General features: G+C 32.5%; 1 protein-coding gene across 1 annotated transcript in view; it reads left to right on the top strand.

Moving 5' to 3' along the window:
• The first annotated feature begins 751 nt into the window (after window positions 1-751).
• nAChRbeta1 (nicotinic acetylcholine receptor beta1) overlaps window positions 752-20,266 on the top strand; it is a 584,647-nt gene continuing 565,132 nt past the window's right edge. Inside the window, exon 1 of the mRNA XM_069816523.1 lies at window positions 752-1,537. Coding sequence (XP_069672624.1) covers window positions 1,456-1,537 — 82 coding nt within the window. The 5' untranslated portion in view covers window positions 752-1,455. The remainder of the gene's footprint in view (window positions 1,538-20,266) is intronic.

Raw genomic sequence — 20,266 nt, 5'->3', positions numbered from 1 at the left:
TACCTATTCACTCATGTAACTGACCACCCATTCATTTATTCACTTTTCCATCCACCCACTCATTCATCTATCCTCAAGCTACTTAACTTTCTACTGATTCATTCACCCATTCGTTCATCCACGTATCCATTCAGTCACCCATCTACTCACTTATACAACTGTCTATTACTCCATTCACGCAACTACTCAACCATCTGTCCTTTTATCCATCTCACTCTCTGATCCATTCATCCAACTACCCACCCACTCACTCACTCACCCATCTTTCCATTTATCCCCCCATCCACCCACGATCTTTCAGATCCTGTCGAAGCTCTATAACAAGTCTATTGTCGGGTTTTCTTGATAGCACGAGGAGTGGAAACGTCAGAACGGCAAACACCTGCACTGAGTAATAAAAACTTTAATTTGACTTCACCGCCCAGAAAATATTTTGCCTCGCCCCGCAGAGATCGCGCTCCACTCTTTAAAAACGGCAGCAGTGATTTCGAAAAGACGGAGCCGAGGCTTAGCACGGACATCACGGCCTGCACGAAGCCCCCCGAATGGGCAGGGGGCCCCGCGAGTCAAAGTATCGGTGCCCGGATGGATATCTTGAGCACGGGTAATACACTCCACCGCCGTCGCCGCCGCCGTTCTTTTGGTCGATACACTGGGCCGAGGCGGTACCGGGCTTCGAGTCCCTAGCCCCGAAGGTACGCTCCACGGGATTGGTCGCCAGGTCCGCGTCTGTGCATTATTAACCGTGAGCCCGGTCTGGTCGGGTCGACTCGGATCGGGGCTGCTACTTGGTCTGTGCTCTTGGTGCAAGGAACCCCCAGCGACGACGCGACGGCGGCAGGCGGATGGAGGTCTCGAGCCGCGCGTGATCGCATGTCGGAGCCAGAGCAGCGACCGCGGCCTGCCACATGTCGGGAACCGGCCGCACAGACAGATGGACCTGCTGCCGCCGCCGGAACAGCGTCACCGTCGCCGTGCTGGTTGGGGAATCGTCGAGAGGGACGAACTGACGACGACACCACGGCATGACGCGGTGGCAAAGTGATGTGGACACTCGAGTGCGCGGGAGAGTACTCTGTTGCCTTCAACATGAATTGATCAAAACAGGTATATTTGTAAACACTACGATTTTAAGTAACCGTCGTCGCCCTTTTTTGAGTTTTTAATTTCGGTAGAGGGTACAGAAAAAAAAAATCATAGAGTGAGATTCAAGAGAAGGCGAGATTTGTGCTCGCGTATCCATTTTTATCTCGTGGTGCGGAACGCCCGGCGATGCCGCGAGTGTGCAGGTAGTACTCATCGAGATGGATAAAGCCGCCGACAGGACAAAGTGTTAAGTACTGTGCTGCGACATGGTGAGGTCGGGAGAAGAGAGGACCGGTGTGTTAAGCTAACCGCCGACTACGACGACGACGACGCTGCTGCCCCGCCCCCCATCAGCTGCTGCAGGCCACCATGAACACGGGGGCGCGAGCCCTAGCGCCTGCAGGCCTCATCCCCGCTTTCCTGCTCTTCTTCTGGCTACTCGTGCTGCCTGGTTAGTAGACTCGCTGGAAGTGGGGTAAATCCAAAGGAAATTAAATCCCTCACCAATCAGCATTTTTTCTTTGTTTACTCCACTTCCGGTCATTTCCTGTTACTGCCCGCAATTTGTAGCGCCACCATCCGATATAGGAATTAATACCCTGCATCGTGAAATGTGATAACTGTATGTGATCCTTTTCGAGAAATCCGAATTAGGAATATCAATGCCTGAGTATCTTTAGGCATAATCCACGTTCCATTGCTAATTCTTATTTACAATAATAGAACCAATTTAAATTTCTAAACACTTATTATATAAAAGGTTCCAATAGTGTTTCCTCAACCACTAAATAAATTCAGTCAGATATATCTGTAAATACCGAGCCTAAATATCATGATTCTTCCTTTACGCTTTTATATTTCACTATAAGTAATAAAAATCTCGAAATATCCATTGATATTTGTTAGTATTTAATATATAATTTCAAAATAGCTCACTTCACATTTTAGGGAAGAAGCAAAATTATTTTAAGAAGTCTTTTCATTTGATCTTTAAATTGTATAATAATACTTCCATTTTATTATTATGCCAATTTTATCAGAGACATAAAATGAAATAAATTGTTGAATTCCTCCTTTTCTTCATACTGGCATATTTATAATCAAAATACATTGATATACGACTACGTTAAGATTCTGAAGTAGGCCTAAATTTTCTATTACATTATATTTGTGCCTGTTGTTTTAACAATAATTATTGAATTAACGCAACGTAAGACAACATAACCATTTTATGGGCTTATAATACTTTATAGTTTTAGTCTATTAAAATATCATAATTAAGAAATATTTCAAAATGTTTTCCTATATTCCTGGAAACAATAAAAATAATTTTAGAGTAATACTTATTATTACTTATTCATTTACCAATGTTAAATTATTTTGTTATATTGTAATGAAATAAAGTGCATATATTAATATCATGTATTTAATGTCTGGATAATTCTAAAAACATTTGAAGACAGAACTTCGCTCGTCCGGAGCTAAACAAGGTAAGAAATTTAAGTACCAAGTATGATTCTGTGCATGTTTAAAAACATTTAAACTAATATATCAGTATAGATAAAACACAACTAATTTCTTGAAATAAACTATCATGCTAATAGCAATAATATTGAATGTTATTGCATTGATTTAAACAAAAATAATTAAATTGAATAAATTGTAAATTAATTAAATGTCTCTTCAGGATACTTAATAAATACCAAAGTTAAGAAATACTTTAAAATAATTTTTATAATTATGCAATTTAACATGTTGACATAAGTTTGCATGTGGCTTTATGTTGTAATGTATTTTTTAAACATATAACTAAGTTTCTAAATCCTGGTTTACTTTTCTTACATTGTTCACACACTTTCATTCGTATGAAAGTTAATTTCTTAGAATGGGTGACAAATATACATACTTTTCAATAAAGTTTTGAATTAGAAGTTAGTTATATATACCTGTTAAGTATCCTGCAATGTAACGAAGTGTGTAATACATTTTAGAGTTTAAGTATTAAATCTATATTAATTTTTATATTCGTGTAGTACCCTACACATGTCGTAATACAATCATTTTATGACTGTAGATGTGACATGTTATGCATCGAAACTCGTTGTACATTATCTGGAGATGATATACATGTGTAAGTTGCCTCATTAAACTTGAATTATAATCCTTGTTTTGTTTTGTTTTTTTTTTTTTTCACTGATAACTGTTTCACTATTTAACAATGTAAAGCAGAGTTATTTTCCACTTGTAACAGTGAATGAAATTTGTCTGTGAATGTGCACAACACAAAAGTAAGCTTATAACACAATGATTTAATTAAAAATATGAGATAACTTTTCATTACCTGTTTTGTACAATTATTTTATCAATCTTACATTAATTTAAATCAGAAGACAGTCACTGTGATAATGAGTTATTCAAATATCGATCAAATAAAAAGTCTAATTATATACAAATATTAAACTTTAAAGCGTTAACACTCGAAGTGTAACATCGAACGGAAACTGCAATGTGTAACAAATATTCTGTAGTTATCTTTAATTTTCCTGTATTGTCTATTATAATTATCTCTAATCTGAATATTGAATTTCAATATTTGTTGCAATTAAAAATATTATGGACTGTCATAACTATATAAGAAGTTAAATATTTTGTAACCAAAACTTAAATTCAGCATTTCTCTATGGAGTTCGCGCAGCCACCATCTTGTCATGGCTGATGGGTGGGATTAAAAAACTTGTCGGTCGGAGGGGGTAGCAACCAGTAATATGTAAACACATTCAAGTTTTGCTTCTGATTAATTCTGTATAGAAGTAAAGTATACTTTAAATGAAACAAGATTACATACTTAAACTGTGCGATGCATTTTAGATTATATTAGCTATTATTCCTACACCATTTATAGTCCACTAATTTCAAAACTCGTTTAGCAAAACTTTCGCAGTCAATAATTTAAAGTATAGTCATCATTTAAGCGTACTGAATTGAAATTAATTATGGACAATACATCAAATTTAATATCCAACATACTTTTTTTTTTTTTGTAAATATAACACAAATTGTCTTCAGCCTATTATGCATTTCACTCTATAGGCTAACTCTAAATAAATATCACTCAATATAATTTCAAGGCCACTAGTTAGGCAAATAGTTCTTGCAACTGCTTAGAAATATTGATAAGTTTGTAGACGGAAAAACCATCCAATTAAACATTATTGTAAATATGTCGATGTTTTCTTTACTGCTCTGTTACAGACTTATTTTAAACACACTTGAGGTTTACAAAACTTCGTATGAATATGAAATTACAGCATAGTAAGTTAGACATTAAAAATTGTGAAGAAAATACTACATTTAGACTTTAATTTTCGGGTGTGATAGATTGTGTGGTGTAAGTAATTGTCATAGAAACATTACTATTAACAGCTGTTGAAATTGATTCACATTCGGAAAAACAAACTGAACGGCTAAATGTTATATATTCTATTCAGAATCTATTAATCGCTTTTCTTAACATCTATATTCTTTCAATATGAATTTTCGTCTCATTCTGGCCTACATAAAATAAAAGTGAATACATATATTCTATTATTCTCTGTAAGTATGAAAGTAATTGTAAGCAAATATAAATACCTTTTTTCTCATAATTTTCAATTGCAACAAATATATTTTGATTCCTAAATGTCCTAATTTTCAGGAAAGTAGCTACATAGGCCAGTCTCCGAAGCATCAACACTCACGTTAATATAAAATAGCCATACATCTTTTTATAAACCGAATAATTTTCCAATTGTCATCCAATGAATAGAAACAAGTATATCTAGAATAATCCCTGTAAACAATGGCATTTAGGTATAATAAAATATAATTTTATTAAAACATTTTCGACCAATTCCATGTGCATAACAAATGGACTTGCTAACACTATCTTTCAGTATTTGCTATTAAGAATAACAAAGATTTTCTCCTGTGTTTAAAACCATTATCATGGAAAAGTTAATGAATACTGACTTTCTCTTCTTTTAGTTTTTGTTAAACTATTCATATTTCAATCAAATTGGACATGAAATTCGTAACAGTTTCGAAAAAGTTCAATATTCTTGTAATTCGAGTGTCTTCAGTTTATAAAAATTCAACAATTTGCTATAAAGCAATTAACCATTTAAATAGTAAGATAGTATACCTGTTACAATTACTCAGTTCTTTCAATAATTAAAAATATACCGGTATGTAGAAACCCCGTTAGTGAAAAACATCATAACTTCACTTGATTTCAAGAAGTTACACCTAGTACTTGATGTACAAGAGAAAAGAGATCATGTAGTTTCATTTCCAAATAATATACAGTACATAACATACTCTTAGTAGCAATCAGTTCAAAGTGTTCACAATAGTCCTCTGACTATTAATACACATAGTAAAAAAGAAGTGTGAATGTATTGAAATATTGAGATGTTTGATTTTTCACACATTCAAAGAAGAATTGGTTTCTGTTTCCTTTCTGCCTTCATAAATAAAATTATTTGTACACATTGCAATATTCATCATATAAACAAAATCTTAACAACATAATATAACTATTGCATATTTTTAAGTACTATGATTTTGAATATATAACCAATATTTTATTATGTCTCATGATATATATTTAGCAACATTCTGAATTCATTCTCTATAAAATTTCACTTTTCAATAAACGTCCCAAAATAGATTGATACTTGAAAGAATTTTATAATCTTCCCCTTTCCTCTACCTGTTCTTCCTCTATTCTCTTTGTCTCTTCCTTTTATTAAATAAATGTTAATTTCATTTAATCATTTCTCCTTTCTTACCTACTTTATTTTTATATTATATTATTTTCAAATAAATATAAGGTCTAACAATTAAAATATAATTTACTAGCTGGTCTCCAATGATTAAGGATTACACTTTAGATCCCACAATACGTTTCGAGAATTTACATATCAAATTGTGTCAGTTGACAAAAAAAAAAAACACTATGACTACATGAGGAAGAAATATAACTGGGAATTTTTAGTCTCTTTTTTGGCAATCGGGGTGCAGTCACAAGATCGAAAGTGAATATGTTCAAAAGATTTGGACTCAAAATTAAGTTTTCTGAAAGACAGTGTTCTTCAAATTATATAAGACTCGTTGCTTATTCTGCATAGTTATTTGTATAACCAGACTTAAATTTAAATTCCATGTTAAACAAGTTAATGCTTATTTAATGTTTTATTTATTAATACTAATTACCATATTTTGACTATTATCCTCTATAATGGATAAAATAATAGGATGTATCTTTATTCTAGCCCTTTAAGGCAGCTGTCCTCATAATGAATTTTCTCTCTTTTTTAATATTACAACAAAAATAATTGCAATGATTCTGTAGAGAAGTATGCTAATATGCTTTAAACTTTCCTTTTTTATATAAGGGAATAAAATGTCCTTATTGTTTTCTTCTTTCCATCTCAGAAATATTTCCATAAACGACTTGAAACTTTACAAACATTATGTAATGACGGAATTAAAAAATAATTAATAAAATCTGTAGTAATGATCATATGAATAATTTATCCGGTATATTTTGAGGACAGAATAAATATAATTAATATTTGAGGAGAAAAATTTACTCCGACGCCGGGGATCGAACCCGGATCCTTGGTTCTACGTACCAAGCGCTCTGACCACTGAGCTACGCCGAATTCAACCCACAGCACAGGATCGAATCTTCTTCCTTCAGTGTTTCCCTTTGTAGCCTAACTCCAAGTTAGGCATATATGTTGACGTATATGTCTAGTGTCAACTGCCAACGAATTTTTCTCCTCAAATATTAATTGTCAACATTACAGAGGTTATTCTGTAGGACAAATTAGTAAATCCATAATAAAATCAACATAACCGGTCTCCAACTAATAATAATTTTAACACCGTAACAAAAATTATCGTGGATTCTGCAGCGAAATAGTCCTCCTTTAGGCCTACATAGATAAAATGTTGATATTACTTTTTCAGTTCATCTCAATAATATTTTCATAACCGACTTGATACGTTTACAAAATATCATACAATGCCAAAATCTGCACTCATGATTACAAGAATATATAATACTCTTACTGTTTCATTGTTCATTTAATTTTATTCATAATTTTCTGCTAAAGGGTAGGTCTATCACTGCAAACCCAGCATTAATTAGTAATATGTATTAAATTATTTTGCCACACAGCTTTCTAATAAAAATCTAATTGTAGCTCTTTATTGGAAGTTATGTCAGCAATATCCATAAATGATGGCAGAAAAAATATCATAAATAAAGTCTAAATAAATTATTTTAACCAATGGATCCTTCATTTTGATATTACCATAAGAACGTATAGGCCTACTGCTTTCAATGTATTATTAAAAGAAAAGCGTTAACAAAATATTTATGCTTGAGTTTAATTTGACTCCGTACAACAGTATTATTGTACTAAAACTCAAGTTATAATAACAAACTTAACAAAGTAAGAGGCTTAATTTTTTAAGTTCAAATTTAAATGTTTTTGTTGTTAGCAAAGTTTAGAGAAACATAACTGCAAAACTAAACCATCATCTTCAGATTCCTTAAGAATGGAACATGAATGTTGAATACACAAATATTTACGATGATAGTATTGATCATAATAATGAATAATTGAACCCAAATAAGATCTATGTTAATAAAATGAAAGACATAAAGAAACAAACGACAGGAAAAAAGTGTGGGAAGAGGAGATACAAATATGAGTGAAAAATCATTAAATTTTAGCTAAGAAAATTGCAATTTTTTAACATAGTCATGCTCTTCAACAGACAATACATCAAAGCATGATGCGCCTAAATTAACTTAGAACTGGTATGATTATCAATATGATTTCCCTGTAATTACGAGTATTTATAATAACAAAAAGAACATTTGGAGGAATGTTCGATTTAATTTTAATCTGTTATAAATATTTAAAATTTAGAAATTTATTTTGTACACAAACAGAATTTCATTTAAAGTTAATTTATAAAAATTAATTAGTAATGATTACACATGTTGTGATTGCTGAAAAATGATTCCTTTCCTAGCTGTACTTTAACAGCAGTTACATATTTTAGCACAATAGTAATAACAATAATATATACAGGAAATGATAAAACGTATTGATTTAAAAGACTTTCATTGCTCAATCTTCCTTTGTTTTAATAAGAATTGCAATTAATTGTTTAGTAACTTAGACATATTGCGGATTTTGTTGGTATAAGTGACAGTTTAGTGCGAACATTAAAAAGTTATATGTAAAAGTGACTATGAGCTAATAGACATATGTACAATGATAGGTGCTAAATTAGTGTGTGACCTAAGATGTTATCTATCTATAGAAGTGCAGTACAATGTATTAGAGAGAAGAACACTTGCTCGGAATGGCCCACCGAGTAAGAACTCCAGGGCCATATAGGAGGCCTTAACTCGGGTGATTCATTCATTCATCCAAGACTGCAGGCTTTCACAGTTGTAAAATTTCGATAAATTCTATAAGTTTTGCAACAATATAGTCTCTTCAAATTTACGGAGCTATATAACGGTTACATCTTCAAATGTAGAACGTTCACCTACATAGTTGCATCCGTCATGCCTGAACTTCCAAAAACAATTTAATTCAGAAGGACTGACCTCCCGTACAGTTGTTTTGGTTATCCAAGCTTAATGCGCTTGGATGAAACTTTATTATATATAACTGAACATGGAGCCTATAAATGAATTCGAAACGTTGGAGAATTTGAACTTCAAGTTACTGCAAAAATGTCCTAAAACTACACATATCACAAAGTTCTGGGATTCTTTCTTCATAAATATTGTTTATGAACTGTAGCATATTTTGAATATCGTTATTATGTCTAACCGTGAACAGTGAGCCTCAGTTCAAATTTTGATTGGGACAAGATACGTAGTTGACGTTTTTTCCAGGGTCTTCCCTCAACCCATTAAGAGCAAATGTTAGGTAACTTTCGGTGCTAGACCCTGATAGTATTACCTTAATCTCATTCAGACGTTAGACAACCATATCAGTTGACAAAGAGTCGTAAAATAAATAAGTTAATTACTAAAAATACTTTTTTTTCTTTCACGTGTTTTGTTCAATTTCATACTTTTCTTGAATGGAAGATGTCTATGAAAGTGGTAAATTATTATATATTTAATTATTCTGTTATGTCATTAAACGTATTTTATTGTCGGATGTTTAAAGATTAAGTTGCCAAAATTTTACGTCTAAATTCAATTAGGAAGTGTCCGAAAATAATTAATTATTAAATGCCATGGTACCACGCCACTGTTCTTTGTATTCCTAAACTTTACCCTTCATTTTCCTAAAGTTTCATTTCTTAAATTTGTTTTTATTTTATTACCTGATGTTTGAATATTAGGTTCCCAAAATTTCATTTCGAAATTCAATCAGGAAGCGACAATTATTAAATGGCATGTTGCCAAGCCACTCTTCTTCATAATCTTAAACTTTACGTTTCAATTTCAAAAAGTTACATTTTTTAAAAAAGAATGTACCCATAACTCAGAAACTAACTGATGGATTTTACTGAAATTTTGCACACTTGCTTAACTTTGTATATGGTTTATTTCAATGCCAGGCATAATCTTCATAGTTGGTATATTTTTTTAATTAGCACAAAATTTATTGTTACTGAGCAAAATGCAATTTATTTTTAAAAGTAATATAAGCTAACCCAAGTGTCACAGGAAAAAATTGTTCCAAGCAAATACTTGACTATACAGTATATGAAGTAAGACTGTACAAAATTTATTTCCGTTATCCTCATTGGTTTTTCAAAAGTGACACTTGAGTAAAATGAAAATTACTAAAATTCTTTAAGACACTCTTTCCCAAAATACTTGTTCAGTTTTCATAATATACCAATTTCCTATTACTATGGTACAAATTAAGGTAGTTGTGGATTTTTTAATCAATGTATTGCTCTTCCATTTACATCTACCTTTAAGGCTATTGAACAACAGTTAAATTTCAGAAACTGATCAACTACAGGGTCAGGAGATAATATTCGCATAAAATCAATGTGGAAAACAACATTTAAAATGTATATAATCTAGAGTGTTAGGCTACATAAAATCTGTAAATTTATTTTCGAATTGGTTCTACATGATAAGACGTCAAATTAAAATATAAGCATGGCGAACAGAAGCTCGTCTCAGTTCCACCACCTGTGTTAACCGATTCTCAGTATAAAATAATACTTCAATTTCGTGTAAATCCGTGGGTATTAACACAGACATTCAAACTCTCGAATTTATTAGCGTGAGAAGCTGGTATTATAATCCACATATAAATTAAAGAAGTAAGGCAGCAGAGGCTGTGTGGGTGTGAGGATGAGAAAGATGATGTGGGCGTAACAGTAATTACACTTCGCTGCAACTTATAACTTTCTGAATCCAGAATTGTTGAAGACATTAAAATATTTATACTTTAAAACCGCGTTGAAATTCCTCGCCTTAAAATATAAGGATGTGGTATAATGCGGAATACACGTACAGAACGTTCAATTTAAAATAAAGGCCGCCATAGCTACTCCATGTGTTAGAAATGACGTCCCTCAGTTTGAATGAATTTTTCCATATTTATTGTTGTTTCATTACTAATTATTACGTGGAATATGTATTATTACTACAAACAAAACGTAGACATGTACTCTGCTAACTGTCCTCTTTTAAATTCAACGCCGAGGAAATTCTCTTCAAAATATGTGACTGGTTCTTAGTCAATAAATTAGTATTAAATTGTGACAAAACTAACATAATTCAATTTAAATCCTGTCCAAATTCAACCTCGCAAATTTCTAGCACAATAATTAACAATAGATCCCTATTAGAAACAACAACAACCAAATTTCTTGGCTTAAAAATCGATAATGTGTTAAACTGGAAAAATCGTATTAAAGAAATTATCCCCAAACTAAATTCAGCATGTTTTGCTATTAGATATGCAAAAGATAGTAAATATCAATACCTTATAAACAATATACTTTACATACTTTCACTCGGTAATGAGTTTTGGAATAATATTCTGGGGAAATTCCACAGATAGTAACAGTATATTCCTATTACAAAAAAGAGCAATTAGAATAATAGTAGGTGCCAAATCTTGGGAATCTTGTAGGACTATTTTCAAAAAACTACAAATAATGCCTATGGCTTGTCAGTATATCTTTTCATTAATAATCTTCCTCTTATGTAATCGTGAAAACTTTGTAACTAATTCAACAGTCCATAGCATAAATACACGTCAAAAAAATTACTTTCATACTCCATCGGCAAGTCTATCGTGCTATCAAAAATGAGTGCGTTATATGGCAGTAAAAAATTTTAATAGCCTCCCTATCGATATAAAAAATGAAACTCAAAACATAAGAGTATTTAGGGCCAAATTAAAGAAGTACCTAATTTCTCACGCCTTCTATTCTGTAGGTGAATTCATGACATTCAATAACGCTAAAACTTTGTGTTGTACTAGTAGACTATATTGTAAATCTCTTCTGTATATATTTCATCTAGACTATGACTATAAATTAAGACTTTATAATAGTATTAAGTTCTTTGATTTGTCTCATATTCTAGCTGTGAAGCAATGTATGAATACCATGGAATATTAATAAATACAATACAATGTAATACACGTACAGAGCGTTCAATTTAAAATAAAGGCCGCCATAGCTACTGCATGTGTTAGAAATGACGTCCCTCAGTTTCAATGAATTTTTCCATATTCATTGTTTCATTACTAATTATAACGTAGGAATATTTATTATTACTACAAACAAAACGTAGAGATATGTTATGTACTCTGCTGTCCTCTTTTAAATTAAACGCATTGTATTTTCTAGTAGGCTATCTAAACTTAAATTACTTCAGTCGTTTCCAGAAGAGAAAATTTGCAGATATTGGCACTGCATTTATATAACAAGACAAAGAAAATATGAGAACTTAGATGTTTTTCCTAAAAATTAACATTACATTAATTTCCAGCTATTAAAAAGGGAAATGTTACAATGACTTTAGCTACTTCTAAAATGAAATCTAATTATAATTTGTTGAAATTTTACGACCATTATAAAGAAATAAAGACGTAACTATTCACATTATTGCAACATAATGAAAACTTGAGATCTCGTCATATATAAAATATAAAGTAACTCGCCTCTTGGATTCATACCTAGTATGTATATTCAGATAGGATCAAGTAGGGCTAATATGATACTGTAAAAAAAGTCGGGCTAATTTGATACAGACTTTAAAATGTACCAAAGGCTTAGTTTGAAATTATTTAAAACTGCGATTATAGGAGTAAATTTTATGATCTTTAAGGAGTAATATCGAACCAAGTTAAAAAAAAATAATTATCAGCATCATAAATGTATGAAAAGAAAAGGAAGTTTTGTTACTTGAAACAACTTTGATGTGGTACTTTGTTACTTTTGTTATTGCTTTTGAATGCATAAAGATAGAACAATTTTTTTTAATTTCCTTTTACTCTGAATAGTGTCAACTTCATTTTTCTCTAAAGAAAAACTGTGACTGTTGAGCACTCTAGCAATAATTAGTGTGTTAAGAGAAGGGCTATTATGATACGCTAGACGGGCTATTGCCATATTGTGTTTACAATGAAAGAAATTGATCAAGTTGGTCCATTTTCTAATATATATGTAATGTATTATCTCTTGAGTGGTATTTCATAATGTCTCAGCTCTTGAGGGATGTTTGAATTGACATGTTGGTATGGCACCTACAATACAGTACTAGTTAAAAAATAAACATATAGACTTATTTTTACTTATGTACCTAATAATTTTAGCTTAATAATAATAATCATTTTTCTTACTGCTAAAATTTAACATAGCTTTGGAAAATATATTCGTCATTATTTAAAAATATATTTTAATTTATTTTAGTAGTACAAATGTATCATAATTTTCTCAATGTATTTCCTTATAGACTGTCTTACACACTCTTCTTACTCTCCATCGCAACTAAAGCTATCCAAACTACAACGAATTGAAATGTTTAATATAATTTGACTATATGACTAAGTATCTTGAAGTAGCACAAATAATTAATATAGACGGTTCCTCTTAATGTCCATTTATAATTAACGTCACTGAAGATTTTTAATACACATCGATTATTTCATTAATCTAGTTACAAAGCATGCAAATACATAAATTAAATCTGAATCTACACTCTGAGCACGCCAAAGACTTATAGAATTAAGATTTCTTCGCAGTTAGCACCATTCGATTTACATTGTTTCATATATATGTCCTATAAAGTTTAATAATATTTATAATAAAGTTAATGAAATTGATTAAAATCATGTCCTTCGCAGACTTTATTCTTTCAAATAAATTGAAACATATGGATTAGATCTCTTGAAGTAGGCCTACCTACAAACATTTCTCGTCAACAATAATTTAAGTGATAGGAATATAAAATGCAGTAATCGGATGAAAAAAAATATTATATCTTCACTTTTGATGAACCTTAAAGCAATCGTATCTTCAAAGGAAATTTCGTATCAAATACCTAATCGGATCACACCAAGTCACTAATGTACAAAAAGTAGCAACTTACCGAATCTGCTATCAATCACTTGAAGCTCCAGAAGCATCATATGCTCTTGAGAGTTCGATTTGCACGTTACTGCAACAGAAATAGAATGTCAGAAAAATATCTAACTTTAACTAATGTGTTAAGTGTACCAGTAAGTCATAACGTTACGCTTCATGAAATGAGACCTGGCATGTGTCTCTGCGAGAGAGGAAAGAATGAGCTATTAGAGAGTTTATTATATGAATATACTCACACGAACGTTCATTTCACACTAAAACCTATCTTTCCCCATTGGTGATATAGCCACGGCACATGATAAGGTCATAGGATAGGTCTTACCTTCCCTACTATACAATATATGAAATAGCAACAATATTCTCACATAACTCCAATTTTTTTACCTTCCTGAATTTTTAATTTCTATATAAATTAGAATTTGTATTCACAATGATATCCAATATTAAGGAGTTAACCATTCCCATGCTGCTCTTGTTAAATACGTCAAATTATGACCCATTAACGCAGCAAGTTGTGACTGTATTAAATTCTAATTTTATAGTTCATTTTATACCTATTACCATTAATCGTATTAAAATAATTATCCTTGAACATACAACAACATATATGTTTTCTTTAACTGAGGCATTACATTTCATTAAATAATATTTGTTGATCTATAATTATTGATGTTTTATGTTAAGACTATAGACTTTAATATTATAAAAATATACATTAAAATACCGAATTTCAGGAAACAAAAATACGATTTTATGGACCTAAAATTTGTTTTTATTACACATTAATTAATTACTGAGTAAAAAAGCATTACGGTATATAGTGGCACAAACAATGAAAAGAAATTGTTGTTAGAAATTGTATTTCTGTTCCATCTTAATTATTAATAAATTCATCGGTCTAATACTCTATGACTGCTTATACAACACACGTGTTACTATTACAATTAAATTAATTAATTTAAAATTAACACGTTATTCATACGTACCAATTTCTATAAATGTTGTGTTCTAAAACTTTGACTTTCCTTAGACAGAATCATTTTATAAGCCGAAAGAGTTATTTCCAATGATACCGAAGTAATGGGTGCATATCTAAATCTATCGACATTTGCCATGCTCATTTCTATACAGAGAGAGTTACCGTATATTCTTCCCATCCATCACACTCCCACTGCCTGCTAAGGTCAACAAAACCAGTCACTTTCCACTTTCATTCCAACAACCAAACTATGACTATTATAAGGTTTTTGAACTAAACCAATCCCATGATATTCAAAACTATCGCTTTCATTCCTACACTAAACAATTAATAACACACAACAAAAAATAAGGAGGCAATTTTGGACTTAAATATTAAAATAGGTTACAGTGGGTAAAATAGGAATTTTAGGCACCATAAAACCCCTAAAATCCGAGGTCTACTCATTACATTCTAACGTCAGTTTTTCCTAGTATTACATAATTTTTATGATGACTATGATATTATTATTATTATTATTATTATTATTATTATTATTATTATTATTGTTATGGCTGCTTCGGAAAATAATCTCCAATGGTTAGTACATGAAGTACAAAACATAGCTTCAGGATTTGACTATCACAAGAAAAATTAAAGATTTTGGCGTTCCAACTGAAAGAACATTTAACCCCCCCCCCCAAAAAAAAAACAATTAACAATAATATATTGAACAGACTTTAAGTATTTAGGCTTTGTGGTAGACATTATAAAAGAATTGGACATATAAAAGTAAAATACCAAATTTTAATTATGTGATGTCAGACTATAAAAATAATCTTTTTAATCAAAACCCGGATAGAAACTATCCTAAAGTTTTATAAAGTATTGACGCTTCCAGCTCTTCTTTACGGGTCTGAGTGTTGGTCATTAATAAAGAAACAGAAATAAAACATTAAAGCCTCAGGTCCACGCCTGTGGAGTAACGGTTAGCATGCCTAGCCGCGAAATCAGGTGGCCCGGGTTCGATTCCCGGTCGGGGCAAGTTACCTGGTTGAGGTTTTTTCCGGGGTTTTCCCTCAACCCAATATGAGCAAATGCTGGGTAACTTTCGGTGTTGGACCCCGGACTTATTTCACCGGCATTATCACCTTCATCTCATTCAGACGCTAAATAACCTGAGCTGTTGATAAAGCGTCGTAAAATAACCTACTACTTAAAGCCTCAGAATGCGTTTTCTGAGAGATTTTGCAGGGCATAAAAATATATAAACAACGCAGTGCAGATATTACAGAACAATTAAATACATTCAACTTAAAAGGGGTAAAAATATAGAATACTAGAAACAATTATATAATCATATTCTGAAAATACCAGACAACCACATCCCCAAGAAGATTTTACATTATAAACCGCAGAAGAGATAAAGAAAACCAGTCAAGACATGGGAAGACCAGTTTCTGTAAGAGGACGGAAAAGGTTGAGGTCATGTGGATGATGATGATGATGTTTGTTGTTATTATTATTATTATTATTATTATTATTATTATTATTATTATTATTATTATTGTAGTACTAGTAGTAGGGTCTCTATACTAGCGATATATGAAATGCTAAACGTAAATACAGCGTGTGCCATTCGAAGGTAGCCCCGTTAGTTTAAAGAAAGTACAAGCGAAAAAGTACAAACGCAGCATGAGAGTGTCACAGTAGGTGCTGAAAATGTCCTCCCTGAGCGTTAATACATAACTGAACACGACATCGCATGTTTCTGAAGGTTGAAACACTTGAAATATTTCTAACAGGAAATTAATGTTATCGGGGCTACCTTCGAATGGGACACCCGGTATTTATTATCAATGCTATAATATCAGTAGAAATCTATAGAACCATGAGTTCCAAAAAAAGAAAATGAAAGAAAGAAAAGAAATTGTAAGTTGGTTCAGACGAACAACAAACCTATAATGGATTTGATGCTAGGGAATGGATATGAGATTTACTTATTTAGTAACTCTGTGTATATTCCCCTTCTCTGTCGCTTATCCTGTGTTGTGTAGATAATTGTACGGTCTCGCAATATGAACTAAATTACCAAAGAGTCCCTCTATTTGTAGTTACGCTGACTTTTTATTCTACGGTTCAGTTACTCGTCTAATCTCATATGCGTCAAAGAAACAAATGCTACATTGCACGACATGCAAGATTACTGCGAGATGTAAAGCCATCTAACAGCAACTTCATAGGACTTCCTATACCCGACAAAATTTGAACAGTATTATACAACTCACACTTTAATCTGAATCAGCTGTGTATGAGGAAATGTTTGGCGCAACACTGGCGCTACTTGAGAGCTACATTCATGTTTTAGAATTTCGCCTATGCTATTAAGTTTCTTATTGTTATTAAAAACATGAAAAATACAATCATTCAATTATCGTGTTATTGTAGTTTCAATATGCTGTACCATCTCATAATTTTAAACCTTCTTGCAATTATTTGTTGATGCACTTATAATTGTGTGTGTCTATCAAGTATTATTTTCTCATAAAACTGTAGTTAAAACAGCGCCTAGTTTTAGTTTTTATCAATTTAATATTAGGTTTACGTTTGAACGTTTGAGATGGGCAGGGCATGTAGCACGTATGGGCGAATCCAGAAATCATATAGAGTGTTAGTTGGGAGGCCGGAGGATAAAAGACCTCTGGGGAGGCCGAGACATAGATGGAAAGATAATATTTTTTTATTTTATTGGGTTATTTTACGACACTGTATCAACATCTAGGTTATTTAGCGTCTGAATGAAATGAAGGTGATAATGCCGGTGAAATGAGTCCGGGGTCCAGCACCGAAAGTTACCCAGCATTTGCTCCTATTGGGTTGAGGGAAAACCCCGGAAAAAACCTCAAGCAGGTAACTTTCCCCGACCGGGATTCGAACCCGGGCCACCTGGTTTCGCGGCCAGACGCGCTGACCGTTACTCCACAGGTGTGGACTAGATAATATTAAAATGGATTTAAGGGAGGTGGGATATGATGATAGAGACTGGATTAATCTTGCTCAGGATAGGGACCAATGGCGGGCTTATGTGAGGGCGACAATGAACCTCCGGGTTCCTTAAAAGCCAGTAAGTAATATTAGGTGTAGTTACATTGTACAGAGTGTCTGAGATGTGAACCGACAATCTTTTGCAGGCCAATCTAAGAAAAAACGTTCTTATATACATAGGTCCATTCGATTTTGACGAATATGCTATAATTATGGTTTTAAAAACATTTATTTTGAGCATGGAATGATTAGAAAGTATTTTTTCTATTAGCTAATTTATCATGCCGCCACTGCACTGTTCCTAATTTCTTGCGATGTTCCAGCAACAGTAGAGTAGTGTTGTCATTGTTATACCATTAACACAGTCGTTCGTGAGAAATGGAGTTAGACTCTCAGTTATTGAACCGAATCCAGTGAAATAAGATCAAATGCGGGAAATGTTAAACGAACATTTTCCTCATCGCGGATAGGAAGAGGTGGACCATTGCCATGGCCTTCTCTGTTATCTGACCTCTCATCACTATATATTCTGTGAAGCTGTTTAAAGGCAAAAGTGTACTTGAATGGCAAGTCGAAAACACTAGAGCAGTTGATGTAACATATAAATTATACTACTGTCACCATCTGGAATGTCCCCTGCGATGGCTGAGTGATCAGACCTTCAGCCTGTCACCGCAGGTGGCTCGGGTTAGAGTCCCGGTAAGGCCCGGTACTTTTCACTGAAAAATCCATAGTGACACTTGTGGCGGACAAGGTCGTAGTTGGGGTTTATGTTAGGGTTCTCTTGGTTCCTCATATTAGGCATCTACATAATTCCGTCAACATTTCTCCATTTCGTCATTATTCAATAGCATTCTCCGAATACCGGCTGGCAACGCACAGAGGGGGCTGCTCTAGGGACGAGTGGGGTGGCTTGTTCGAAACCTGGGTAAGCAGCAAACCTTAGTGTATTCAGCCGGTATGGGTATGGGAATGCGCCTAGGTTGAGGGTTAGCGCAACAAATTGTAAGAGTTTGTCGTGCTGGGTCACAGTGCCTCCTTACCGTACATTCCATTCCACCATCTGGAATGAAATTGTCGATGTACAGTGCATGCGATCAATGGAAGCATGCTTCAGAGATGCAAGATTGACATTTTGAACAACATTTTTAAAAGTTTGTCAACAGTAATTGGAAGAAGAAAGTAAAATGATTAGACCAACATTAGTTACAAGTGACTTCGAATCCTTACATAAAACTTAATCATATATTATTAACAACAGCGAATTAATCTATGCTATATATGACACGTTTTTACTCAGATTAACCTTCCACATATTTTCATAACGTTTGCATGTTTACATCTGGGACGCACTGTATAGTTTCACAGTATCAATAAAAACAATTTTAGTAACCAAACATTTACTAATTGTACAAAATATCTACATTATGCACGAACATATCTGGAAATAATTAAAAAATAATTTAAAACTTCGTCTCATGAAATCACTCAATGTTGAAATCCTAGTCAGAATGTGTAAGAACTGTTAACATTTGTATACATATACATTTTTTCATTTTCAAAATAAACATTTCTTTTTAGATTTTACATAAGGTTAAATCAATAATATATCCGATAACTCATATTGTATTTTATTTAAAATGTCCGGACTAACTTATCATTGCGGAAAGTTTTAAAACAATAGCTATAATACCGTGTTACCGAGTACGAAAATGTACCGTTCCTCAAGTTTTAATTGTAGCTTTTAGTGTAAATTAATTCAAGATACAAGTCGCATTATAGACGTCCATTAGATTAAAAAAATACTTTTAAAATTATAAAATGTGCACAATTATTATTCTATCAATTGTCTCTTAATTTAATACTTATAATAAGAATGTACAAAATTCAAAATTAAACCATTCTAAATATTTTTAACAATGGACTGTTGCTTTTAATATTTTGGTTATCCTTTCTATTTTCTTACTTTCCTTCGCAAAATATGAAATTTATCTAATCAAAAATCAAAATTTGTGACATCTGATGGTATAACTATGGAATAATTAATTTTGTTTTATGACCAGATATCAATGTATCCCATTTTTTTTTGGTAATATTTGAAATTTTTATGTTTCATTTTGCAAAGAATATTAATATTTCATCATTACAGCCTGATTATGACTGTGTACTATTGCGTCACTTTGGAAGACGACCTATTTTAGACCATCTTTCTGCGAATGTGATCAAGAGATATTCTTTGGACCTATCAGCTTTAGTCACTTGGTAATTAATTCGCTGGCGAAATTATGATTGTGTTCTGAACTATATTTACAGGCTAATTTTAGTCTATTAAAACTTATGAACTTATGTATCAACATAGGTTATTTAACATCTTCATGAAAAGCGAATATAGTAGACGTCACCGATCTTTATAGGCAGGTAATGGACTTGGCTTTCTCTGTTCTCCTCTTTTTTTCACCGAGTTGATATTCACTGTTTCCAAAGTACTGCTAGAGCTTGTGGAATAAGTTCAGAGTTAATTTT

The sequence above is a fragment of the Periplaneta americana genome, chromosome 17, assembly GCF_040183065.1.
Source record: "Periplaneta americana isolate PAMFEO1 chromosome 17, P.americana_PAMFEO1_priV1, whole genome shotgun sequence".
NCBI classification, from domain to species: Eukaryota; Metazoa; Arthropoda; class Insecta; order Blattodea; family Blattidae; genus Periplaneta; species Periplaneta americana.
This window is presented reverse-complemented; position numbering and strand designations above follow the sequence as displayed.